General features: G+C 47.9%; 1 protein-coding gene across 1 annotated transcript in view; it reads left to right on the forward strand.

Annotated features, from left to right (window-relative positions):
• The window catches only part of Sh3pxd2b (SH3 and PX domains 2B), a 78,999-nt gene that overhangs the window by 42,912 nt on the left and 9,941 nt on the right, over window positions 1-26,146 (forward strand). Inside the window, exons 4-9 of the mRNA XM_028756508.1 lie at window positions 268-344; window positions 9,145-9,236; window positions 9,759-9,784; window positions 16,934-17,068; window positions 20,771-20,875; window positions 24,430-24,547. Coding sequence (XP_028612341.1) covers window positions 268-344; window positions 9,145-9,236; window positions 9,759-9,784; window positions 16,934-17,068; window positions 20,771-20,875; window positions 24,430-24,547 — 553 coding nt within the window. The remainder of the gene's footprint in view (window positions 1-267; window positions 345-9,144; window positions 9,237-9,758; window positions 9,785-16,933; window positions 17,069-20,770; window positions 20,876-24,429; window positions 24,548-26,146) is intronic.

The following is a 26,146-nucleotide window of genomic DNA, read 5'->3' on the forward strand; positions in this document are numbered from 1 at the left end:
AGAGCATGTGCTTAGCATGAACAATCCTCATAAAACTTTAAAAAAAGACTCTTAATGCTCGTTCTCCCCAACCATTGCCCTAGAGCAGTGGGGCTTTGAGGAGTTTAGCTTGGGTGTGGCTACCCATGTACCCAGGTACAGCCTGGAAATACTGAGGGCAGCCAGGAACTTTGATACCGCTCAGGTCCACCCTCAGACAGATACTGCAGGTGCTGGTGGGTGAGCCATTAGCCCTTCTTGTGCTGAGTGTGTTCTCGTCTCCTGCAGGCAAAATCCTCTTCCGCCGCAGCCACATCCGGGACGTAGCCGTCAAACGCCTGATACCAATCGATGAGTATTGTAAGGTAAGCTGAGACGCCAACGCCATCTTCCCTCGTGGGTGTTCTGTTTTGTTTTCCTTTCTGAGTGCCAAATGTTCACTCGAGGGTAGGAGACAAAACAGAACAAAACATACAAATCCTCTCGCACCGCGTACGACTATGGAATCAACCTGAATCCACTTTCAGTGGCTGTGTAGTGTTGTCCTGGGCATGAAAGTTCCGGTCAGCACTCAGCCCGTCATTGATGGAGCAGCTGGCCTCTCGCCCCTTGAGTGTTCCAACAGAAGGAGGCGTGCCTTTGGGTGCTGTTGGATGGGATTGGTTGGGAAGGAAGCATACCGTCATTTCTGTTATTGTCTCTGTTAAGTGAGTGTAGAAAAATCGCAGGATGCAGGTGCCACATGTAGTCACTAGTTGTCTCATCAGTTGTCTCTATATCCAGAAGAAAAATTAAGAACACACTTCCACTCGCGCCAGGGAAATGGCCTGATCAGTAAAGATCAGTTTGCCACACAAACATGAAGGCCTGAGTTTGGCCCAGCACCTATGTAAAATGCTGAGCACTAAGAGCCTGTGATTCTAGGGTCTAGGAGTGGACATAGGAAGGTCTTGGTGGCTCATGCCTGGCCAGTCCAGTCAGCTAGCAAGCTCTGAGTTCTGTGAGAGACTGTCTTAAAACACAATAGAAAGGCACCAATACCAACTGCTGGCTTTTATCTGCATCCATTACATTACACATGTGTACCTAGGATGTGCCACAGAGACAGAGACACAAATTCAGAGAGAGAGAGAGAGAGAGAGAGAGAGAGAGAGAGAGAGAGAGAGAGAGAGAGAGGAGTTCTGCTCACACCAGCTCCAACAAAATGTAAAACTCTTAAAAATGTACTTAACCAAAAGTGCAGGTTTTATGCACTAAACCTCAAAGCGTGGTCAAGAAGAGTCCAGAGAGCTCTGAGTCGGGCTGGGTGAAGTAGCAATTGCCTTCAGCACTCTGGGGCAGATTCACACTTCTGTGAGTTTGAGGTGAGCTTGGTCTACACACTGAGTTCTAGGTAGTCAGGGTTACATACACAGTGAAACTCTACCTCAAACAAACAAACAAACAAACAAACTAAACTTTCTAAATGACTAGGAGTTGCAAAATTTTTTTCTAAAACAGAAAACAATTTTCTTTCTATCTAGATTGAATCCTACAGAAATCCAGTGGGCTTCTTAGTGGTGCTGACAAGATCAACCGTGTGTGTGTGTGTGTGTGTGTGTGTGTGTGTGTGTGTGTGTGTGTGCGTGCAAATTTAAAGGACCTTGAAAGATAAATCATGCTTACCATTTCTTGGACTCCCCACAAGGCTCCTTACTGCCTATATTAACCCAGACTCTGTGGCACTCTCCTGGGGTCCATGCACAGATCAGAGGACAGTGTTGTGAACCAGGAGTAAATATTTCCACATGCTGGGCTAAAGGTGCCAAAACAGCCCAATGAGGAAAGATTTCTTTTTTTTTAATAAACAGGTTGGACAGCTGGCTACTGCCTAGTTCATCGAGGCCACAAATCATCACAGACTTGGTGATTTCCGCAGCAGGACTTGGTTTTCTGTCACTTCTGAAAGCTAAAATGTAATCAGCAGGGTCTCAGGCCTTATCTGTGGCTTTCAGTTAGCTATCTGTGAGTGCACAGGACACACTCTCTTTATGTATCTGTATCCTAATCCAAAAGGACGCCATTAATGTTGATTAAGGCCCACCCCTGATAATGTTGTTTAATCTTCAATTACTTCTGCAAAGACCCTTCTCTAGCTATATATGCCCTGAGGGGTTACAGCTGAGCTGGGCTCCACTTTCACCTCAGATACACCCCCAGCATCTGTACACATGCAAACATACAATGGGCTTGAGCCCTTCTTTCACACTGTGCATGAGAATCAACTCAAAAGGGGTCACAGGAGCTGCAGAGATGGCTCGGTGGGGAGCATGTTTTCTTCTGGAACATGAAAACCGGAGTTTGGATCCCCAGCACCCATGTATAAGGCCAGACGTGACAGACGACATCTGTAATCCCTGTGCTGGGGAGAAGGAGAGAAGAGAACCCCAGGGGCTCAGTGACCATCTAGCTTATCAGTTTTCCTTATATCTAGGTTCACTAAAACGTCGGCTCAAAAAAATTAGGTAAACAGTGATAGAGGAAGACACCAGTTGTAGGTGTCTCACCTCCACACATGCGCACATCCGTACACATACACATGAACATGTATGTACATACATATACAGACTGGGTCACAAACCTAAATAAAATAGCCAGAACTGGGAAACTTTCAGAAGAAAATGTGGAGAAAACCTTCACAACCCTGGGATAAGCTGTGAGGTTTTTACTGTGATACCAAAAGTAACAGTCCTTAAAAATATTTGGTCAAGTTCAGCTTCAGCAAGCCTACTTAAAAACCTCTCTGCTAAAAAACAACAACAACAAACAAAACCACTAGGAAACTAAAAAGATAGGTCACAGATGGGGTAAAATATTTGTAAACAACATTATAAAGGACTTTCTGAGAATACATAAAGAACTCGTACCAGGTGGTGGAACACACCTTTAGTCCCAGCACTCAGGAGGCAGAGGCAGAGGCAGGTGGATCTCTGTGAGTTTGAGGCCAGCCTGGTCTACAGAGTGAGTTTCAGGGCAGCCAGGGGTACATAGTGAAACCCTGTCTTTAAAAAAACAAAAAACAAAACAAAATAAAAAAACAAGCAAGAAGAAGGAGAAGGAAGAGGAGGAGGAGGAAGAGAAGAAGGAGAAGGAGAAGGAGGAGAAGGAGAAGAAGGAGAAGGAGAAGGAGAAGAAGGAGAAGGAGGAAGAGGAGGAGGAGGAAGAGGAGGAAGAGGAGGAGAAGGAGAAGAAGGAGAACCACCACCACCACCACCACCTATACAACTCCAGAATTAAAAGACTTTAAGACTGGAGGAAAACTCCAATAGCATCCTCACTCAAGAGGAGACTGGGTTTATAATAAACATGTGAACAGAGCCTGGTGGTGCACACTTTAATTCCAACACTCAGGAGGTAGAGGCAGGAGGAACTCTGTAATTTCAAGGCCAGCCTGGTCTACAAATGAGTTCAAGGCCAGCCAGGATTACACTTTTTTTTTTCAAAAATAACTAAATTTCTAAAATAAACACATAAAGAAATGTTTAGATAAACACATAAAGAAATCGTGCACCACTGGGGTCTTTGCAGAAGGGACTGAAGATTGGTGTTAATCACGGACAGTTGCACCAGATGTTAGCAAGGATCTGGTAAATAATGGGGCGGTTTCTGGGAGGCTGAGACACAAAGATCACAAAATTCCAGGCCGGCCTGGGTACATAGCAAGAACCTGCTTCAACACACTCCGTGAAGCTCATCACACGGTCAGCCCTGGGTCTGTACATAAGATAAAGTTTATGTCCGCACAGATGCAAGCCTTCCTAGCAACAGGAAGTCATAGGAGCCAAATGTAAGGGGCCGTCTACAACTCGATGATATCAAGCGGTTAAATTTGTGTAAGTTCTACAACCCAGATGAATCACAGAGACATGATGCTAAGTGAAAGAAACCAGATGCAGGAGATGACCGACCAGTGAAATGTGCAGACGGGGAGGTGATGAGCCGTCTCCTGGGCCGTGGGCCTATGGGTGGGAAGATGGATGCAAATTGGATGTTTGGAAGATGGAAGAGTTCTAAAACTGAACTGTGGGATGAGGCTAGAGCACTATAATTTACTAAATACTGAACTGGGTACTTGCAGTAAGTTTATGGCATGTAAATTATACTGTCATCTGAATTTTTTTATACAAAAGGAGGCAGTGTTGGGACAAATGGCCCCTCTTGGTCAGGAGGCATCTAGGAAGGGCTGAAAATCATTCTTGCTTTGCTCCTGGTCAGACATGACCTCCTTGAATCCCTCCAGTGACTATGTAAGGTGGATTTCCATGCTCCCACTGTGGAAATGAGGAAACGAAGTCCCACTGCTACTCATAACAACCATATCAGAGGGCTTGCAAGTCGAGCCCAGACTCAACACCCTGTGTACCATTAACTGCCTCTATAGAAGTAAAAAGCAGGAGGTTGCGGTGATTGGCCTCCACCATGTCACATTGCTACACTCTGAGTGTCCTTCTGTGCTGTGCCACAGTGCTATGCTCTGAACGTCTCTCAAGAGGTTTTTATGTTGGATGCTTGACCTTCAGTGTGGCAGTGTCCAATTTGCAGAACCGGCAAGACCTGAGCTTAATGCTGGTCTCAAGTGAATTAGTTTTCTTGAGAGCTTGCTGTTACAAAAACCACGACTGTATGGTGCTCTTGGTCTCTTCTGTATTTCTTCACCGTGCTGTGATACAGTCATGAGTTCTAGCCAGACACACAGTTGTGAGTCTTTATCTCATAAAAGGCCCAGCCTTGGTTTACTTTGGTATAGCAACAGAAAACAGATTAACATAGGCAGACAAATTCCTGCCTCCTATCACCTTCAGAAGGGTGGGGACAGGGACAGCACTTTACTACTGCCTTCCAACTCCCAGAGGAAGGCTCTACATCTCCTGTGGCCATTTTTAAAACTATAAAGCTCGAAGTTGCCATTCCAAAGGTAGCATGCCTCTGACCAGGCCCTGCTGGCAAGACCTTTAGGTCCTTCGGGTCACCTCGCCCTGCTGGACAATTCCTGCCTGTGCATTCCTCTGCCCACATCATCCTGTCCTGTTTTCTCCTTAGCACACCCACTTCTCTCCAGGTCCAGCTGTATTCATGTCCAGGGATTCCTCAACCTCTGGACATTTTATTCTGAAAAGGAGATTTTAGAATGTGGAGCTATAAGAGATGCCAGCTGCCTGCAGCTGCCTACGGAGTGGAATGTCACAGAGATGATGAATTAACCACAGGGAGGAAACTGCTTAGATTACACCAGCTTTACAATGAATCAGAAGAACAATGCCAATAATTGGATATTTTGGTTGCCCAGATTCCCTCGGTCAGTATCTTAGGACCTATACTTTTTGGAGATCTTCAGTTCTAGATGCATAAGCTATCCCTAACATGTAGACGTCTGTTAAGGATGTTGTGAACTGACTTAAGGCAATCATACTGAGTTTAATTTTAATAGGAAGTGGTAATCCCCAACAGGTAGAAATAGGCAAGGACTGTTGGTACCCAAACCTGGCTGCCAGGAGTGTAGTAAAAAGCAAGAAAGGGCTCTCTGCCAGAGCTAGAGTAAAGTTACCAATTAGTACTGTGTAGAAAAGCTATTGGAGAGTCCCAAAATAGACCCATGCATGTTGGACAGGTTGACACTGACAGAAGCAACCTTGCAGATTATTGGGGAAGGTTGGATTCCTGGATAAAGGGTCTTTGTATGGGGAGGAGGTACAAGAGATGAGTCACTTCAGCCTCACAGCACAGTGGGATCGTTTCCAGGAACTTAAAAGTCGTCACTATAAGAGGCAGTGTATAAAGATTTTAGAAAATAAAAGCTTCCTGTCTCTAGGTATGGAGGGACTATTAAAGACACAAAAAAGTACTGACCACAAAGGAAATGTGTTTATTTGGCCACATTACGTCTAAGAACTTCTGTTTATAGCGAGACACAATGAGACACACGTGACTCCTGGACTGCCACCGAGATGAATGTGTATTGTCACACAACTTTATACAGCTACTCTGCTTGCTGTGGGGCTGTTGAGATACCAACTGTCTTTCTGGCAGCACTTGGCATGAGCGCTGCCCAAGACAGATGCAACATGTTCTGGGAGAAGTCCAGCTAAGCCTGGCCATAAAACCCTTAAGGAGAGGCCCAGCCGATGGCACCATTGTGAGAGAGACATGGTCTCACCAGCTTCTGTTCACACAGGGGCCAGAGCATCAGACTATCTCTAAAATATAGTTCACCTCACTTCTCCAGTAGAGGAAGACAATCTTTCCTAATAGCTGCTATGCTGGTGATTACAGACTGTGGGATTGATCCAAGACAGAGATGGAGGACACTTTTAAGTCCTCATTTGAAATGAACTGAGTTTTTTCATTTGGTTGATTTGGTCTTGTGTTTTGGGTGGTTTGGTTTGGTTTGGTTTGGTTTGGTTTGGTTTGGTTTGGTTTGGTTTGTTTTTAGACAGGGTATTACTATGAAGCTCTGGCTGTCCTGGAACTTACTATGTAGATGAGGCTGGCCTCGAACTCACAGAGGTCTGCTTGCCTCTGCTTCCCAGATACTAGGATTAAAGGTGTGCACCACTTACAACCCACTGGCACTTTGAATTAACCTCAGGGTCTCATGGATACTAAACAAGTGCTCTATCACTGAGCTATACTCCAGCTCCAGGACATCTGAGTACAGCCTGGTCTAGCTCATTTCCTGCTGCCATAACAGAACATCCAAGACTGGATATCTAATAAGGAAGAAAGGTTTCTTTTGGCTCATGGTTCTGGAAGAGTATGGTGCCAACAAGGACTTTTATGCATTCCAACTCATGGTAGAAAAAAAATGAGCAAAATGTGGCGTAAAGGCTTGACTTGTACAGTGTACTGTCCCCCCAGAGCAAAGCCTGGCTCACTAGAGAGAGCATTGGTCTATCTTGAGAGTTCTGCTGAGGAGCCTGTTGCTGTCACAGACTAGGTAGATGTAAGGTGTCTGTACACCACACAGCAGGGCACAGCTCCACTGGCATCCTGTCAGCAATTTCCTAATGTGGTTTAGCTGCAAAAGCTACAGGACTTCAGAGGAAAAATCCCTGGGCAGGAGGATGTAGCTCTGCTCCCTGGCAAAGGTCAGTCCTGGTGCCAGTTGCAGAGTAGGAGATGCTTCATGGCAAATCAAAATGATCAGCAAGGGGCTGGAGAGATGGCTCAGCAGTTAAGAGCACTGGCTGCTCTTCCAGAGGTCCTGGGTTTGATTCCCAGTGCCTTCATGGTAGCTCACAACTGTCTGTGATTCCAGTCACAGGGTATCCAATGCCCTCTTCTGGCTATCATGGGCACATCACATAAATGACGCACAGAAAATACATGCAGGCAAATATAAAATAAGAAGGAATAAGATCTCAAAAACATTATCAACACACCGTATGTCGGCATCTCTCACCCTGATGGGTAGAGAGTAGACACTGAGCATGGAGGGACTTCCAGAACCATTGCCTACCTCACACTGTATCTTTCCACTTTAAGCTTGTGGAGGTAGCTTAGATCTTGAGTCAAAAACTCACCTGGGCTAAAGTGAAACTCAGCGACAGGACACTAAGCTAATGTGCACAGACCCTGGGACGGGTTCCCAGCACCACTATACCCTAAACATGTAGATCCAGCAGCCCGCCTGTCCATGGATGAAGGAATGTCATTCTCATGCTTCAGCAAGGGTGACCCCCTGGATGGGTGAGCAAGGTACCAGCTGGACACAGTCATGCCTAAAGGAGAAACTCAAAGGGACAGAGAGGAGAGTGGTGAACGGTTTGTGTCCTGCAAGATGGAATGAGCAGGGTTTGGGTAGAGAGTGGGAAGGTGCCCAGGCCTCTGAGCTATGCGTGCATGTGAAGATAGTTAATGGTCAGTTTGATATTAATATGTATTTGATCACAATAACTGGAGAGGGAGAAATGTAAGGGTCAAAATCCCCTCCGAGCCGTATGTACAGTTCCACCCTGGAGCCCCCTGTGCACCTCTACAATGTGCATCTGAGCCTGGTGGTCCGTGCTTTGATGCAGGAGTGGGGCACAGGCTTGTTTTTCGGAGATGTTAGATAGCAAATACATGGCACATCTTATCTCTCAGGCTACACCAGGCCAGAGGTGCAAGAGAGGCACCAGGCACCACAGCCTAGGAAGTGCAGAGTCTCGTTGAGCTATGTAGACTTCTGTGGGGGCAGTGGGCTGTCTAAATCCCTCACACACATGTTTGTACCCCACCTCCATGTCTGTAAGAAACATGAACCTGAACAGGCTCTGTCAGTCACAGCATATCCAATGTCCTCTTCTGGAAGAGCTTTTCACACCTCCATCTTCCCCATCCAGCTCTAAGAGAGGAGGAAGGTTTAACTAAGTATTTGTTGACAAAACGCAGTGTTCACTCAGTGCGTTGCCACCTGTGTGATGAGCCCGATACGCCTTGTTCTTTTCCAGTACGGCACTAGGCAAAGAGGATACCCGTTACATACTTGCTGGCAGGTCAGCAGACAGAACAAGTGCCCGTGCTCTCCTCTCCCTCACCTGGCCTCATGCAGCCTGCTGGGAGATGCAGCAGGGCTCTGTCGAGAGCCAGCTGAGCCACTCTGTCAGATGGCTAGGAACTGACCCATGGGAGGCTGGTATGCTAACCCTCTATCACCCTGGAGACTTCCATTCACTCTGGATCCAAATTGCTGGGCTTTACAACCTCAGCTTGGGAAATTCAGACTCTTCTTAGACACACTCCAGATGTTCTCCAGTGGTGTGGTAAAGACTGCAGACAGCAGAATATGGTAGAGAAAGCTGAAATGAACGGAATTTACACTGTTAGTGGAAACATCGCTTTCCAAAATAGCATGTATTGTATGAGCTGGATTGTGTATGTACATACAATGTTTGAATGTATGCCAGCAGAATGTATTATCTCCATACGTCTGGGAGCGTGCATGTGTGTATGTGTGTTCTCCAAGGGGCATGTTAAAAATCCCTGATCTCAGGCCTCACCATAAGCACGCTAAAGCTCTGGTGGGTCCCAGTCTATGCGTTAGGAATCCCCCTGTGCAATCCTGATGCCTGCCTGAGTTTAAGAACTCAGGTGACAGCATTCTTGACACCCTCTCCTTCCTCAGACTCACCTCTGTCTCTGCTTTAGGCCCTGATCCAGCTGCCTCCCTACATCTCTCAGTGTGATGAGGTGCTGCAGTTTTTCGAGACAAGACCCGAGGACCTGAATCCTCCCAAAGAGTAAGTCTGACTGTAGATTTCCCCAGGTGACACTCCTCCCTTGCCCCCTCCTGCTGTCCTTCTAGACCCACAGGGACCCAGAGTCGGCAAACTGCAAACTAAGCCAGAGTTCATTGCCTCAGCCCTGCAAAGCCTCGCTGCCTGTGGCTTCATAGCCACTGTAAGTGGGTAACAGTGGTCCCATGTAATAGGCAACGGAACCTGACTAGGCATCTCTAACCTGAAGTTGTTTTGCACGACCACCAAGCTTTTCAAAGAGTGTGATAGCTGGGGATATTTCCAATGGTCTCCACTCCACAAATGCATAGAAACCTTGATCCAAGGGTCCAGAACACTTATAAGATAAAGGCAGAACTGAATAGAGGGTCTCTCTTAGAAGAAGCCTGGGTTCCTGGAGTGGGCTTGGATTCTTCCACTCTGTGAGGGTGCTGTGGGTTGGAGACAGTCATTGTCCTAATGGGATCTCAACTCAATACATAGCAAGGATTGACTGGCTCTTTCTCACCCCTGTCTCCTACACAGGGAGCATATTGGGAAGAAGAAATCAGGTAAGCATAGATTCCATTTCTTTCCTTTCGTTCCTGCGATGTGCCCAAGGTCAGGTTCCATGCAGGAGATGCAGCAGTGCAGTGGATAGATGGACAGATGGATGGTGATTGGATATGTAGTTGAATGGGTGGGTGAATAGACAGTCAGTCAGTCAGTCAGACAGACAGACAGACAGAGGGATGGATGAGCAATGGATGAGTAGTTGCATATGGAGATGATCATCAGAATGAATGGATGAGCTGGCGATTGATTGATGGGGCCTATTTCATCCTTTGCCAAAACCACTACGAAGTGGATGAGACAAGAGTACCTCTGTGGTGTATGAAGGCAGGCATCTTCCTAACCATGCTGCAGAGGGGTTTGGGTCTCCATGGCACTTCATAGAAAGCAATGTGGACACTCAGAGCCTTCTCCTGGGAAGATAGTGAGAGGATGGGGGAGGGTGAGATAGAGACTCAGAGACATGGGGACTGAGGGTGAGCTCTCCAAAGAGTGAAAGGAATGCCAGACTGAGAAGACACCATGCACTGGGGCTGGGAGGTGGACTCAGTAGCAGATCTGGGCCTGGTCCTTTGACAGCCTCAGCCATGGCTAGACTCTAAGCTTCCTTCAGCCTACTGCCCCAGGCAGAGCTTGATGGCTGTCTCTCAAGCCGTGCTGGACTCCTTTCACACAGGAAGCTTGCTTCTGCCAGCCTCTCTGGTCTTGGGTTGAGGATGCTATTTTAGCAGAGGTGGTCATGGAAAAGAGAAGGTGTGTTCTAAAGACGACTGTCTCCAGTCCAACTCTTCTTACTGCCCATGCTCCTTCTGGCCACACAGCCAATCTGGGTTTCAGAGCTTCTGGGGTCCTGGCCTCTAATCTCTTTGAACTCCAGGAAGTTTGAGGGACACCATGCATGGGTAGGAAGGGGCACAGGCGGGTGTGTTATGTGTGCATGTGTGGTGTGTGGTGTGTGCGCATGTGTATGTGAGGTGTGTGTGTGTGTGTGTGTGTGTGTGTGGTATGATGACTTTCCTCATGTGTGCTATTCAGGCCTAAGGTGTGACTCAGTGGTAGAGCACTTACCTAACAAGCATAGACCCTAGCTTCCATTTACATGCATGCTCACACATGTGCACACACACATACATATACATACCACACATACACACACACACACACGTACATACACACACCACACATATACACATGCCACACTCACATGCATATACACACACACCACACACATATACATACCACACACACATGCACTTACACACACACACACACACACACGTATATACACACCAGACACACACCACACACTACATGTGCACACACCACACATACCTCACACACATACCACATCACATACTCATACCACACTACATGTACACACACCACACACATACCACACACACATGCATGAGATGTGTTTTATAGGATTGTCAGAGGGTCTACAATAGTAAATGTAAAACCCTTCGATAGTAATATCTGATTGATGCTGTTCGATTATCCCTCCTATGAGTCAAGCCTGTAGATGTCCCCGAAAGCACCAAGAACAGGTCCACACTTTAGGCCTGGGATCTACCTCTCCTCCTGGGAACAGGCCTGGATCAGTTTTACGGTCCTCTAGTCTGATCATGGTGGAAAGTGAGAACAGAAATCATACCTCATTCCTCTTTCCTCTGCCCCAGCCTGCTTTACTTTGCTCTCTGACTACATCTGGCTCTCCTTTGGGGTTTAGTGGTCACTGGCCACACCGTGGCATTCTGCTAGAGCTGCAAATGGTCCTCAGCCAGGATAATGACACATTTCTTTTCTTAGCAAAGATTAGTGAGCGGCTGCCGCTCTGGGCTGGTCATGGAGTTTCTGGCTTTGCTTATGCAGAGACTCCCCTGAAAGGAGCTGGGAAGAAGAGGGGAAAGGGAAGAGACAGCTCTGCTTGGTGAAAATAAGAGTGTCCAGTTGGAACAGGCTTGATGAGGGACCTGTCTGGAAAAGAGAGCAGAGGCTCTAATTTGTGGTGACCGTGGTTGACATCACTCACCTGCCTTGATGGGGCCAGGTTTATTTATAGTCCCACTGGCTGGAACACAGCACCTTCCTTTACTCAGACTCAGAACCCTCTTCCACAGGCTCCTTATTTATCTGACTGGTGGACACTGTCTTAATTTTAGAGCCGGTTTTCTTGACCGAATTTTAAAGAGATTTAAATTAAAAACAGACCTTACCTCTACATTTTCTGTGCCAAACTCTGGATGGGAGAAGGCTTGTCTGTCCCCAGCACTGCCCAGTCACATCCAGCTGGCTCCTGCAGACTTGGCTTATGTGGCCCCAAATTCTGCTCATCCCACAAAGGGAAAAAACCTCACCACAATTGAGAAGGTTGTCTGATGGCTTACAAAAGCATTTCTTCTTGATTTTCGCTTACTTACAGATTCTTCCAACAAGCCTGGCAGTTTAGTGAACTTGTGGAAGGAAAAGTCTCACTTTGGCATTACTTATCATTTTAAAAATTCAAGACATGTCATCAGAAAGAAAAAACACCTAACTCAAAAGTTTCTCTGGTAGAGCAGGCAACTGTGTGGCTTGAGAGTGCTTTTTAGCGTTAATGACAAAAATAATTCTTCTACTGTCCATTCCCTGTGTGTCATGTAACATAGCCTAGGGTTTGTTTGGCTTTTTTTGGGGGGGAGGGTGTTCATTTGTTTGTTGTTGTGGTTTTTTGAAACAGGCTTTGTCTGTGTAGCCCTGGCTGTCCTGGAACTCACTCTGTAGAGCAGGCTGGCCTTGAACTCAGAAATCTGCCTGCCTCTGCCTCTGAAGTGTTGTGATTAAAGGCGTGCGCCACCACTGCCCAGTGAGGAATCTTTTGATTGCATCTGCAGCTACGTCTAGAACCTAGTTGCCTCAACTATGAGAGAGATGTTCCTGGTACCATTCACAGTAGGGCTTAGTTGCAATATCACACTCCACCAGTAGGGGTCTCTATGTGGCACCTGATGATCTGAAGCTTCTTTATTTTTAGATTTATTTCTTTATTTTTTGTATGTGAGTACTCTGTTGCTGTCTTCAAACACGTTAGAAGAGGGCATTGGATCCCATTACAGATGGCTGTGAGCCACCATGTGGTTCCTGGGAATTGAACTCAGGATCTCTGGAAGAGCAGTCAATGCTTTTAACCGCTGAGCCATCTCTCCAGTCCCCTGAAGATTCATTTAAGCCTCCTGTAATCGACTGAAACCATGTGTTTTGTCATCAGTGTTGATAAGTGGGATATTCCGAGGAAAAGGTAGACAACTTGCTCTGGAAGCAGCACTTGGAAGCAGTTCCCTGCTCTTGCCTGTGAAGCATGCCTCCGAAAGGGACCGCAGCCTGTAGCCCAAGACCAGAGCACTGAGCCCATGCTTTGCTGAGCTCCGCTCATGTAACTAAAGGCAGCACTCTGCCCTCTGCTCATGGCTTCCTATCTCAGGGTTTCTGATTTTGTCACTCAGTATTTACTAAGCTCCTACTGTGTCCCTGGCAGTATGCTAGGTCCCCAGGGTGTATATAAGACAGGAAGTCATTTAAATATAAGTTTTAAAATATTCCATTTGGGTATTTATTGCTCTCCACTAGGTTCCATCCATGGTCTAGACCATGAATTGACAAACTTTTTTCTAAAGGCCTAAATAATGTATAGATAATTTACACATTACAGGTCACATGCAGTCTGCCACTAGCAATAATATTATAGTATTCCTCTCGCTCCTCTTCCACTTTCTCCTTTTCTTCCTCCTCATCCACAAATACTTTAAAAATAGTTCAGAGATGGGACTAGAGCGATGGCTCGGCAGTTAAGGGCTCTTGTGGAGGACCCAGGTTGAGTTCCCAGGATCCACATCGGGGCTCAGAACTATCTGTAGCTCCAGGTCCAGGGATCAGATGCCCTCTTCTGACCTGCAGGCGTCAGGCAGGCGCTTGATGTACACACATATAGACAAAATACTCATACACATAACAAGCAAGCAAGCAAGCAAGCAAGCAAGCAATATTTTTTAGAAGCCTGCAAACCAGAGACAAGTCCATGGATTTCTGCTAAAACATGGGTATCTAAGCCAGAACAGAAAAACATACAAGGGGAGACAAGGAAACACATGGAGTTGATTTTTTTTTTAAAGTAACATGGAGGGCGCAGAGTGATGGCTCAGCAGTTAAGAGCACTTGTGCTCTTGCAAAAGGACCAAGTTCAGTTTCCAGCACCCACACCAGGCTACCCACAACTGCATGTAACTTCAGCACTGGGCAGCCCTCTATCTTCCTTGGGAACCTGCACGTGTGTGTACATACACAAACATTTACACATTATTTGATTTTAAAAATATTTTTTAATTAAAAAACAAAATGGAAAGGAACAAAAGTCACCAAGGCAATGCCAGGCTGTCAGGGGGGTCCCCACAGGTGCCCTTGAGGAAAGGAGCCAGGGAGTGCCAACGGCTGGTGAAGACTGTCTCTCACAAAGAGAACAGAGTGTGCTTCTAACTCTAAGAAATAGGAAGCACTCCAGCTGCTGGCTTGACATGGCTACGTAAGGCGTACAAATGTGAGACAGATTTGACTGCTGGTGGCAGAAACTTCTAAAGGATTATAGCTGAAAGGATTCAATAGTGTTTCTTCTTAGTTCAAACACAAATGGTAGCCACGTATGGTGTAGTGTTTGACAATAAAGGATCAGGGGCCTGTGTTACGGCTTTGCCATACAGGGCCAGTGTTCTCAAGGTTACCTTCTAGCCCAAGATGGCTGCTGGAGCACCAGCCATTACATTCCCATGTAGGCCAGGAGAAATGAACAGGTGAAACAGGGCAAGCCGCTTTCCATAAGGACACCAAGCAGTCATGCCTATCTCTATTTAGACCCACTGACCGACTCAATCTCATGCCAGTCCCAAATAGGAAGGTGTTTCCCCAAGTGTTCAATGTAACCAGCCTCAGATCACTAGTCTTGTTAGTGTAGAATAATAAGAACAGGAAATAAGTTGCCTTCTACCCTCTGGGGTGGGATGGGGGGATGTGTTCTGACTGGTTACCAGGCAGATCGGGCGGAGCTTTGCCGACACTGGGCTTTCCTTACGTGAGGTGAGAGGCACAGTAGCAGAGCCTTGCCTGTGGAGGATGATCAAGCCAAGCAATCGACTACCTGAAGAATCATGAACAATATGATGGATTGAGGCTGGCAGTGGAGACCAGTCAGGAGACCAAGAGTAGGTAGCTCCCATTAGCACGAGGGGATTCTGGCCCCCAAGCAAGTTCTACTTGGTGTGGACTCTGGTTTGCACTGTTGAACTTAAAAGAACCCTCATTTGCAGTGGCCAGGAGTTCCAGAGGACCAGCATCTTAGACTCATTGACTCCTTGCATCATAGGGTCCTGTAGGAGGAGAACTTGCCAGGTTAGCCTGGCAGGAAGTTCTCTCCAGTAGGGTCAAACTAGCTTTGTCTCAGACCCCAGGCTACATAGCTGTCTGGCTTTGGTGGACTATTGACCTGTGAGGAGGTAATGAACTACGAATAGTGACAGTAACCTCTGAGAAATATAAAGAAAGGACACAGGATCCTGGGGTGGACCTAGGAACTGTCAAAGAGAGAAAGCCAGAAGGCCCCAGACATTGCCTTCTTCCCTGTCTGTCTATTGTGCACCATCCGTTCCCATGCCTGGGTGGGGAGCCTGGAGCCAGCTGTGTGGTAAAGAACACTTCATTTACTATCCTCGGAGTATTTTTATATCTGTGACAGGCAGTGCCCACCTCGAGCACGATGATGCTAGAAAAGTTTGCGATGGTTTGCAGCCCATGGGGGTGAGGGCATTCTTTTCCAGGCTCCCTCCCATCCAGCCTTCTTTGGCACCTCCATCCTGCATCTCTCCTCTTTCCTTCCCCTCCTGCTCCCTCCACTCAGGTGCAGGTGGTTATGGTGTAGTCTGCTCAGATGCCTTCCTAAAAGGGTCAGTGACCAGAACCTGCTCACAGATCCGAGCAGCAGGCCCTGCCCCCACATGCCACGCTGCCTCCTTCTCTTTGACATCTCTGAATGGAGATGTTCCTTTTAAGTCTTCCATGGTGCATCTTTGTGAGCATGCCCATCTGTCTTAGTGGGTAGCAGGGCTTCACAGCTCCAGGGTGTGACGCACACACTGCTCACCAGGGAAGCCGCCTGCCTGGAAGCACTTCCCACACTTTCCCCTCCTGGGAGCACTGCCCAGCTCCAATGCTTCGATCTCCTCTTGCCTAACGACTTACCACCCTCAGTCTAGGGTGCTCTCTGCCTTGCCAGCCTCTGCCTTGCTCCACATGGCAGCCAGAGACACTTGTCCAGCTGTACATCTTGCCAGTCCCTTCCTAGGAACCTTAATTGACTCCTCAAGATTTAAAAATCCTAACTTATCAAGTCCTCAGCCTCAGACCAATGCTTTCCTTGGGGACTTCTATCAGTACCGTGTCTACCATCTAGCAGAGCTCTGCCTCCCAACCTCATTCTACTCCTGAAGGCCCTTCTCCATCACGGGAGAGCCCACCTTCCCCAGGGTTCCCTGACTCCTGGGACACATTCCCTCATGGGTCTCTGCTTTCTGCTTGGGAAGTCTTTCTGACCACTTATTTGGTACAGCTTTGCCTTTCCCGTTCATTCTCTGGCATCCTGGGTATCCAAGCTGATATAATTTGATCTCTTGTTTGTGTGTGTGTGTGTGTGTGTGTGTGTGTGTGTGTGTGTGTATCTGCCATGTGTTTATCTCTCCTCTTACCTTGAGTTATTTGAGACTGGAAGGAATCCGTTTCATCTATTTTTGTGTCCGTAGTCCCCAACAAAGTATGTAGAACATCATGGGAGGCCTATGAGTTCATAGGTGGGCTTAGGATGAAGTTGATGGGTGAGGCAGGCTGGGTGGTGACCTCAAGCTAATTTAAACCATCCCCTCAAGCCCCTCAAAGGCAGCCAGCTTCCGGGCATATGCCTCATCTTACTAACTTGGAACCTCTTGGAAACCCCAGTGGTCTTGGTAAACTTTGGTGCCTGAGTAAGAAAATGGACGAGAGGATGCAAGGGTAAGGAGCTGGGGCGTGAGACAAATCCTATAACGAAGACTGTCGGAGCTAATGGGATGTCTCATGGCATTTGCTGTCCTCAGGGAGTGACCCGACCTCAGTGGACCCTATGGTCCTGGAGCAGTATGTGGTGGTGGCAGACTATCAGAAGCAGGAGAGCTCAGAGATCAGCCTCAGTGTGGGCCAAGTAGTGGACATCATTGAGAAGAATGAGTCAGGTAAGGACCTGGAACACCTTCCCTGTACCCTGAACCATCGTCCCCAGAGCCACGGAGGGCTCACAGCCACTGTCTCAGGAGCCTGTGGGGTCAGGTGTTACCCTTGTCTGAGGCCTGCTCCCATAAACAGCCCTGGTTTTCAAATACTTACTGACAGTAGAGCGCTCCTTTGAGAATTTTCATGTTGCCGGGCAGTGGCGGCGCACGCCTTTTATCCCAGCACTTGGGAGGCAGAAGCAGGCGGATTTCTGAGTTCGAGGCCAGCCTGGTCTACAGAGTGAGTTCCAGGACAGCCAGGGCTACACAGAGAAAACCTGTCTCGAAAAAAAAAAAAAAAGAGAGAGAGAGAGAGAGAGAGAATTTTCATGTTGATTTCCCTTGGGAGTCCCTCAAGAAAGCTGCAGATCCAAGAGAGAAGCCCCACAGAGACTGTGTCTCAAAAACAAATTACAAATTAGAAGAAACTCGTTAGAGAAGATGGGTGTCTGCCTGTCTCTCAACCCAACTATCATCCTAGGGCCGCTGGGCACATCCACCAGCAGTGAGATGATTGAGACAGGGGACCTGGATGCCACCAGGAGTCTACACGGCACATCAGTTTTAAAACTGTCAGGGATTGGAAGAGTAAATGATAAACTGTAGGAAGGGCACTTAAACCTGAACCTGGTACCCAGCCTGTGCTCCAGAAATGCAGGCTTCCTTCCCTGCTACAGAGCAACCATCACACCGTGCAGGGAAAGCAAGGCGTGAGCAGCCCCTCTCCCCAGTGAGTTCCCAATAGCTCATCATGACGTTAGGGGCCTTCATGCTTTCAGGGCTGTTGTCAAGGATACAGCAAAGGATACAGGTGAAGGGATGGATGCACAGGTAGGTTGTGGGAGATTCACTGTGCTTTACGGTCTGTGACAGTCCGATGGCCAGTTAAATCCCTGTAACTGTGGGAGGACGGTGCTTCCAGCATCCTTCAGGTTATGAATAATGATTCATGGGAGTCATGAGATCAGCGTTAGCCAAGCAGACCCTAACTGCAATCTAGGGATAGTCCCTGCTTCCGAGAATACTGGAAGACAGTGTTTCCTGCATTCTTCGGGGTCAGGTCACTGTTAGTCATGAGGCTGCTGTTAACCAACAAACCTCTATAATTATGCAATCTAGAAGCCGTTAGCTTTCATGGCCTGGAAGGAAGGACTACTCTGATGTCATCTCGGTGTCCTGTGCTCCAACTTTTTCAAAGTCACATCTGTGACTGTAAAAGACATGCGGGTTTTCCCCCACGGCAAGGAGCACTCGCTTCTGCAGTGGAAATCATCGGAAGATCCCTCAGGGCAATTCTTTGCTGACACAGCATATCTAGTGGTGTGTTGGATCCCATAGGCTCAGTCTCCCAGGCTCCTGGCCTTAGCAGACCAGTTGTTCTGCCTGCGCTTCCTACAGCTAGCTAACAAGCATGGTCTGCACGGCCCCTCTCTGCCACCATTAAGTAGCTCACATGACCAAGGGAAACATGCTTTCAGGGTCCTCATGAAGAATACACTAAAGGATACAGGCGAAGGGATGCACAGGCAGGTTGTAGGAGAGGCCCTGTGCCTCTGCAGTCTCTGTGGATGCTGCTCTCCAAGAATTTCCGTGCTCAGCAAGCTCTCCAGACCCCTGGGGTTCTCTGGGCGGATTTCATTGCAGAGGCACAATTGACAGCTGTGTTGACCTGTGACTAAATGAAAGGGGTCAGATCAAATGCTAACAAACAGTGAGGAAGCCAGCCAGGCCTGCTTATTCGGCTCTTTTTTTGGCCTCTGTGTTTATACCAGAGTATGGGGTAGGAACCCTTCCAAAATGGGATCTTATAATCTATTATCAAAGTGGGTCAGATAATTTAATTTCTTTATAGCCAGGAGCTCCGAGGTGGAGAAGATTAGAACCTATTTTTAGCTTCTATGACTTCCCTTGGGAGAGGGAAATCCTCACTTCCATGCCTGCCTTGAGTAGAAAAAGCAGATGCAAGGGGCAGGCAGGAGGACACAGAGGAACTGCATCCCAGTCTCCTGAGGCTTGAAGTGCCCCAGTAGTAGTTAAGACACTTAAGTCACAAGAGCTACGGGACTAGTGACCCATGATGACAACTGAAAAATACATGTCCTCTCATCCTAATCCCTGTGTTATCAATGAATGAATGAGACTCCAAATGACTTATTATTTGCCCCCAGGTCTCTACAGAGCTAGATTTCTGCTATTCTTAAGTCTGTATTGTTTTCTAATTCCCAAGAACAATGTATGCAAATTATATGGCAAGGAGATACCAGGGGCATGAAGGAAGAAGTGTCCATTCCCTAGGCCACCAGGATAGGATGCTAAGAAGGATATTAGGCAGGAAGATATATTGGGCAGATAATGCTCCAGTCCCTTAGATAAGCAGGTGGAGTGTTTGGGTCTGACCTGTCCACAGGCTCCATACACTTTACATCCTCTCTAGGTGACATTATGCTTTGTGTAATATAGGTACCATGTGAATAGTTATTTTACTGTTTAGAGCAGTGTGAGTTGTGACCCCTTTGGGGTCGAATATCATATATCCTGCTTATCAGATGTCTATTTACATTACAATCTACAACAGTAGCAAAATTACAGATATCAGATAGCAATGAAATACTCTTATGGTTGGAGTCACCATAACACAGGAACTGTGTTAAAAGGTCACGGCATTAGGAAGGTTGAGAATCACTGGTTTTAGAGAGTAATATTAAGGGTCTGTGCATTCAGTACACATAGAGGGGTTTTAGGTTTTTTCATTATTATTTCATGGTTGGTAAACACAAGTGTAGAAACCACAGATATTGACAGATTAGAACATGGGCATCTTTAGGTAGAGGCCGTTGGGCCCACACCACCACTCAGAGGTCACATGGTGTGAGTGCAAACCTGCCGAGCGTCATACCAGCAGCCAGGTTCCTCTTGACATGCACTCCGTACCTTTAGAGGCCTGTGCCTGTAGAATCAGACTCAGACCACAGCTGTGCCATGTTTGATGTGCACGGTCACCTCTATTACCCTCTCTGTGGCTCGTTTTCTTCACTGTGCAATGAGGACAGTAATATGACAGTGACATCAAATGATTCAAGTACAGTGAACAGTCCATGGCACACTCTACTGGTGGCAAATGCGCTTAGTCTCCTCACCTCTGTCCCAGGCTTGGGAACAAGTCTCTCTTCTTGCTAGCTTTTTTTTTTTTTTTTTTTTTTTTGACTTGAAACTACTCTTGTAGCTATTCTTGGCAATTGTGTTCTACTCAGTGAACTAGGAATTTTTTTAGCCTCACCTGAACACTTACCGTTGAATGGCGGAATGCACAGCCAGCTTCCACACCTGTGGATTCTGCATCCTTGGATTCAACCAACCATGGATAGAAAATAGTCAAGAAAATAAATATGATTGCGCTGAACACATCCAGAGCTTTTCCCTGTCATGAACCCTACACATTCAGAGCTAACTGTCCACAGCTTTGACATCCTATTGGCAGAAGTCACCTGCAGTGAGTGTAAAGTCTACCTGGGTGTGTCCTGTACCCTTTCTATGAGGGACTTCTATGTGCAGATCTGCTGCCCTCAGGGCACCTCTTGAACAGTCCCGCGTGTGCCAAAGGACAGCTGGATTATTGCATCCCCGCTTTGCCTCACGGACAGCACTCTAAACTCTTCTTGCTTGCAGGTTGGTGGTTCGTCAGCACTGCTGAAGAGCAAGGCTGGGTCCCTGCAACCTGCCTCGAGGGCCAGGATGGTGTGCAAGATGAGTTTTCCCTCCAGCCTGAGGAAGGTAGGGGGGAGCTTCCTCCTCACCTGTTATTGGCAGCCTCTGCTCGGGGAGTGATAGCTCACTAGTTCAGGATCCAGAGCCTGTGTGCAGGATGGGAATCGAACTACAGGGCAAGCCTGTACTTCTTCATGGGCTTGTGGGAGCTATCCTCGGTGAGTCTTGCCAAAGCTAAGCCCTCATCCCTTTATGAGACACCCCCCCGCAGCCTGACTGCTGACACCCCACTACTCTCTAATATTCCTGTGGTAACCACAATGCCAAACTGTATTTACTCATTTGCAAAACTTTCAACCCCATGTGTTTAAACACGTCTGATTTTTTTTTCTGCTGGTTTAAGTGTCCCCTTCTGTCTCTCACACACTTCCTTTTCCTGGGGACATTTCATGGTAGGTGTTCTTTGTAGTGATGTCTAACACTCCAGCAATGCCCAATGGTTAAGACTTCCTCTCCCCCTGGAAGCTTCCTAAAGCAGAGTCCCTCAGTGCCTCTGATAGCACACAGAGTGTCTGGGAGTCAGACAGAGTGTGACTCTTACCTCTGCTGCGTAGAGCATAATCTTGGGCCAGAGTTACCTCTCTAAGCCCCAGCCTTCTCTGCTGAATGTGGGAGCAATAGAGATCTGTTTCCCCATCCTCCCAGGGGGTGAGTGTTGTTGGGCTTCAGTGGATGGCTCTGAGGTAGCACAGAGACAAATCAAGAATGTTGGGGAAGGGCATAAAGAGGGAGATCTAGACACCCCAAAGTTACACATCCAAAGATTGCAGTGGCTTGGCATTTAGTTGGATTACAGTGACACTCAGCAGAGTGTGAATGCTCTGCTTCGGTGGCCCTCCAGGAGCTGGGGGCCAAACTAGCACAGGTTACCACAGAGCAAGCTCAGATTAAAGGCATAGTGTACAGGGTAGGCAGCCTGTGTCCCCTTACAGTCTGTTGAGAGCATGCCTGAGAAGGATCTAGCATTTCACAGATGTGGAGCCACACTAAGAAAGGCTGAGATTTTCCCACACAGGCAAGAGCACATTATCCTGCAGGTTAAGCATTTTCTTTCCCGCTACTGTGACGGTGTCTCTGTAGAATCATTCTAGGAATAGGATGACTAACTGAGCACCTCATTTCCCAGCATCTGTCCTCCCCAGGGTGGCTGGGGCTGGGAGTAGACTCAGGAGATCCCTCCTAGGAGAACACTGCTAGGTGCTCCCAGGCCTACAACCCCTGGGAGTATGCTCCTCTTAACTCTGCCTTCTGCCCTCCCTCCACATGCTACTTGGCCAGTTTCCTGGAGGTACTGCTCTCTGCCCCGGTCTGTGGGTCGCCGCCGGACTCTGGGGGACTTGTATGCCATCAGCTGGCGTCAAGGTGCCTACCCTCAGAGATTTCTCTGTCTTTGGTGCTTGGAGCCAAGTCCCTGCATCTGCATGAGCTCCCTGCTGTGGGACTGCCCATAGCCTGCTGCATGTAGAAAAACATGGTCTTGTCAATCTTGTGTGTGCAAGCATGCAGGATGGGGAGGAGTGGGCCTGGGCTATTTGACAGCCTTGGAGCTCGGAGGTGTCCTAGTTTACAAAGGTGCCTAGGTTTTCTATGATGGTGACTGGGCAGCCCTGTTACTTTTAGTAGACTTGTTTGAGTCACGGGAGAAAGTCACATCAGCCAGATACAACCAGGTTGATGGTGAGTGCCTCACACCTGTAATTCTAGCCCATGAAGGCTGGGACAAGAGGACCATGAGTTTGAGGACAGCTTAAGCTACATCATGAGACTCTGGAGAGGGGGGGTTGGGGAGAGAGAGAGAGAGAGAGAGAGAGAGAGAGAGAGAGAGAGAGAGAGGAGAGAGAGAATACTGACTTATATCACAGGAAGGCCTTAACTAGCTCCAAGCAAGGTTGGATGCACCCTCGCCACCTCTGCTCAATTCTGTTTCATTCACACAGTTCAATTCCTTGAGGCACTGGTCCCAAGTCACCAAAAACTCAGATTCTTCTTCAACACAATCACTAGGACTGTCCCCTCCCGCCCCCTGGGTCTTCCCACAGTGTCCCATTCCTAAACCAATCACAGCAGCCAGGCGTTGCAGTACTGTGACTAGACCAGGGACACACGCCGGGGCTCAGCCACCCCTATGGCACGTGGAGGGGCCACCAGCAGAAGGACAGGCTATATTTGCTCAGCCCCTGAGCTCAGGCTGGAGTCTCTCAGCAGTTCTAGCATCCCAGAGCTTGAGAACCCTCCCAGCTGGAGCCTGAGGAGACCCAGGGCTCATGGGTTTGAATGCACTCAGGACCCAGGTAGCCCCTTCCCACCTGAACCACACAAAAGTACTATGCTAGGCTGGCAGAATCCTTCCGTCCTCCCTTCCTCCTATCCCAGCCTGGTGCCTGCCAATTCAGCACAAGAGGAAATAGCTGACCATGCTGAATATAGGATGTATGCCACAGGTCAGCACAGCCCCCTCAGAACTGGTCAGCAGGCCATTTCAATAAATAAATAAACGCCTGTGTGCTTCCACCTCCTCTGCAGCAGCTGGCTGGCAATGGATACCTCAAGTGTTTTCCCAGGAACCATGAGCGCTAAAGCCATAGCTGGCTCAGCCACTCACCTATGGACTGAAATGTCACCTAAGAACTGCCCTCATCTCCTTGCTGGGCTCCTCTGGGTCATGTGAGACCATGTTTCTCTGTGACACTGGAGATGGGAACTGCTCCCTCACTCTCCTGAGCACTGTGCCCAGGGGCCGTGAATGAGCAGGCTCGCTGAGCTGCTGTAGTACCACAGTGGGAGACAGCTCTGAGGGAGGACTGTGGGCTGTAAGGATGGAGCTGTGGCTTGTGAGGAGAGTCGGGTGGGAAGCAACCCAGCATGGTTGGATCAGGGCTGCAACCCAGCCAATAAAAAGTCACCGTCTAGGTGATGAGAAGTGCTCTCTGTCCCTTTCTTGGTGGCAATTTTAGCTTTATCTCTGAACTCTTAATAACTCTTAGTCTCTATCAGCAAGAACTAGAAGGAGCCCAAGGGGCTTAACTGTGTGAGCAAGGTGCACTCTCCCCCACCCCTCCCAGGGTAGTCCTTCAGAACATGCCTCTTCTCTAGACAGAGGCTCATTCATAAAACAATTGCCAGCTTTCCCAGGCACATTCCAGTGCTGGAGGCAAAGATATGACTGAGAGATAGACCAATCCCTGAGATAGACCAATCCCTGTCTTCATGGAGCCCATACCCTCCCACAGGATACAGACTTGAGACAATAGCAAAGGCCGCGTTAGTTAGATGGTAATTCCTGGAATGGGGAGTTAACCTGAGCAAGGGAGACTCGGGGGCTGTGGGTCAGGATGTTGCATGAAGTCATGGACCGTGACCTTGAGGCACAGACTGGCTGGAAACGAGAGTGATTCTTCAATGCTGAGGGGGTCGGAGGGACCTGGGGCTTCTAAGAACTCAGTGGGAGCCTGAGGAACCCAGAAATCTCAGAGAGGATTTCCCTCTGTGTAATTCCAGTTCATAGCCAGCATCCTGGCTCCTCCTGTCTTTTCCTCACCCATCACCCTTTGTCCCTGCAGAGGAGAAGTATACAGTCATCTACCCATACACAGCTCGCGACCAGGATGAAATGAACCTAGAGCGAGGGGTCGTGGTGGAGGTCATCCAGAAGAACCTGGAGGGCTGGTGGAAGATCAGGTAACTACAGACCTCTCCCTGTGGTCGTGGTGGGGGTGGGGGTGGGGGTTTCTGTGTCTCTCATGAGCACCAGCTTCACAGAGTCTGTGAACAGCTACAGACAGGTGACACTTCTGCCTCAGGCATGAATACACCTTGCTGTAGTCTGGCCTTCTTCCCTGCCCACATCCTTTCTGTAAAGTTCAAGCAGACAAGACTTCTGAGCTTCTTAAGCCTCAGAGAAGAGAGCGCTATTGTATGTTTTACAGCATAGCCTGGGCGTACAGAGGGCCACTCTGTCAAGTCTGTATAAGCACACTGTGGTGTTGCCAGAAGCCATCCAATAAAGCATTTCTCAGAAATCACTCCAGCATTAAATGGCGTGTGACTGTCACAGTACCATAACACAGACTAACACACCCTGGAACCTCACAGCTGTGGAGTTCAGGAGGGTCTCAACATGGCTCAGACTTTGAGGCAGTTGTCAGGATAACTGTAGGGTCATCTGAGGCTGGGAAGTATTGGAACCCATGCCCTCCTCACCCGAGCTGGCTCATCCTCCATTTTGTGCTGCCTGTGCTGCTGCAGCTTTGTGCCCCAGCAATGTCCAGAGGATGTGTTGCATTTTCAACTAGCTGTTTCCACTTAAAGCAAGACTTATTCTCTCTGAGAGGGCCTTTTGAGTTTGACAAATGCTTGATTGTATAGATTTCTAGCTCCTTGTAAATTTGCCTCCAGTTACAAATGACCAGGCCATTTCATTTTTAAAGTTCTTTCTCTTCTCTTTTCCTTCCTTCTTCCCTTCTTCCCTTATTCCTTCCTTCCTTCCTTCCTGTCTTTTTGAAAGGGGGCTGCTATACATAGAATGCCTGTCCTAGAACTCACTCTGTAGACTAGGCTGGCCTCAAATTTGCAGAGATCTGCCTTCCTCTGTACTAGAATAAATGTGTACGTCACCACACCTGCTCTTCGTCACCACACCTGCTCTTCGTCACCACACCTGCTCTTTACCTGGTTCTTTTTCCTTTTTTTTTTCTTTTTCTCTTTTTTTCCTTTTTCTTTTTTGTTTTTGTTTTTGAGACAAGATTTTTGTGTAGCCTTGGCTGTCTTAGAACTTACTCTGTAGACCAGGCTGGCCTGAACTCAGAGGTCTGCCTGCCTCTGCCTCCCGAGTGCTAGGATCAAAGGTCTGCATCATCACTGCCTGACTTCTTTACGTGATTCTTAAGGAGATTTGGCTCTGCCATATGTCATAACTAGTTAGCTGGGTTTATTCCTCTTTCCCCAAAGGTATGGACACCTGTTTGGAGAGGTACTGGTACTAGCAGCTCCTGGTGGGGTTGGCTGATCTCCATGGTGTAAATACCTGTCTTGTGGCCACTTTCAAGTCACCAATGAAATGCCACTAAATGAGGAGTTCAGAAGATACCTGTGCAGTGGGCTCTCGTGAGCCAGGGAGCAGTTGCTCCATCTTAGGTCCAAACAGACCTCACCCAAGACTCGTCATGTGAGAGTCAAGTGATTGTTGCCCTCACCGACACCCTTGTTAGGGACAGTGAGCTGGTGTGTCAGAGTCCCTGTCATTCTTCAGTGCAGTGGCAGCCAACATGGAACTACTAC

The sequence above is a fragment of the Grammomys surdaster genome, unplaced genomic scaffold (assembly GCF_004785775.1).
Source record: "Grammomys surdaster isolate TR1022 unplaced genomic scaffold, NIH_TR_1.0 126121, whole genome shotgun sequence".
Classification (NCBI taxonomy): Eukaryota; Metazoa; Chordata; class Mammalia; order Rodentia; family Muridae; genus Grammomys; species Grammomys surdaster.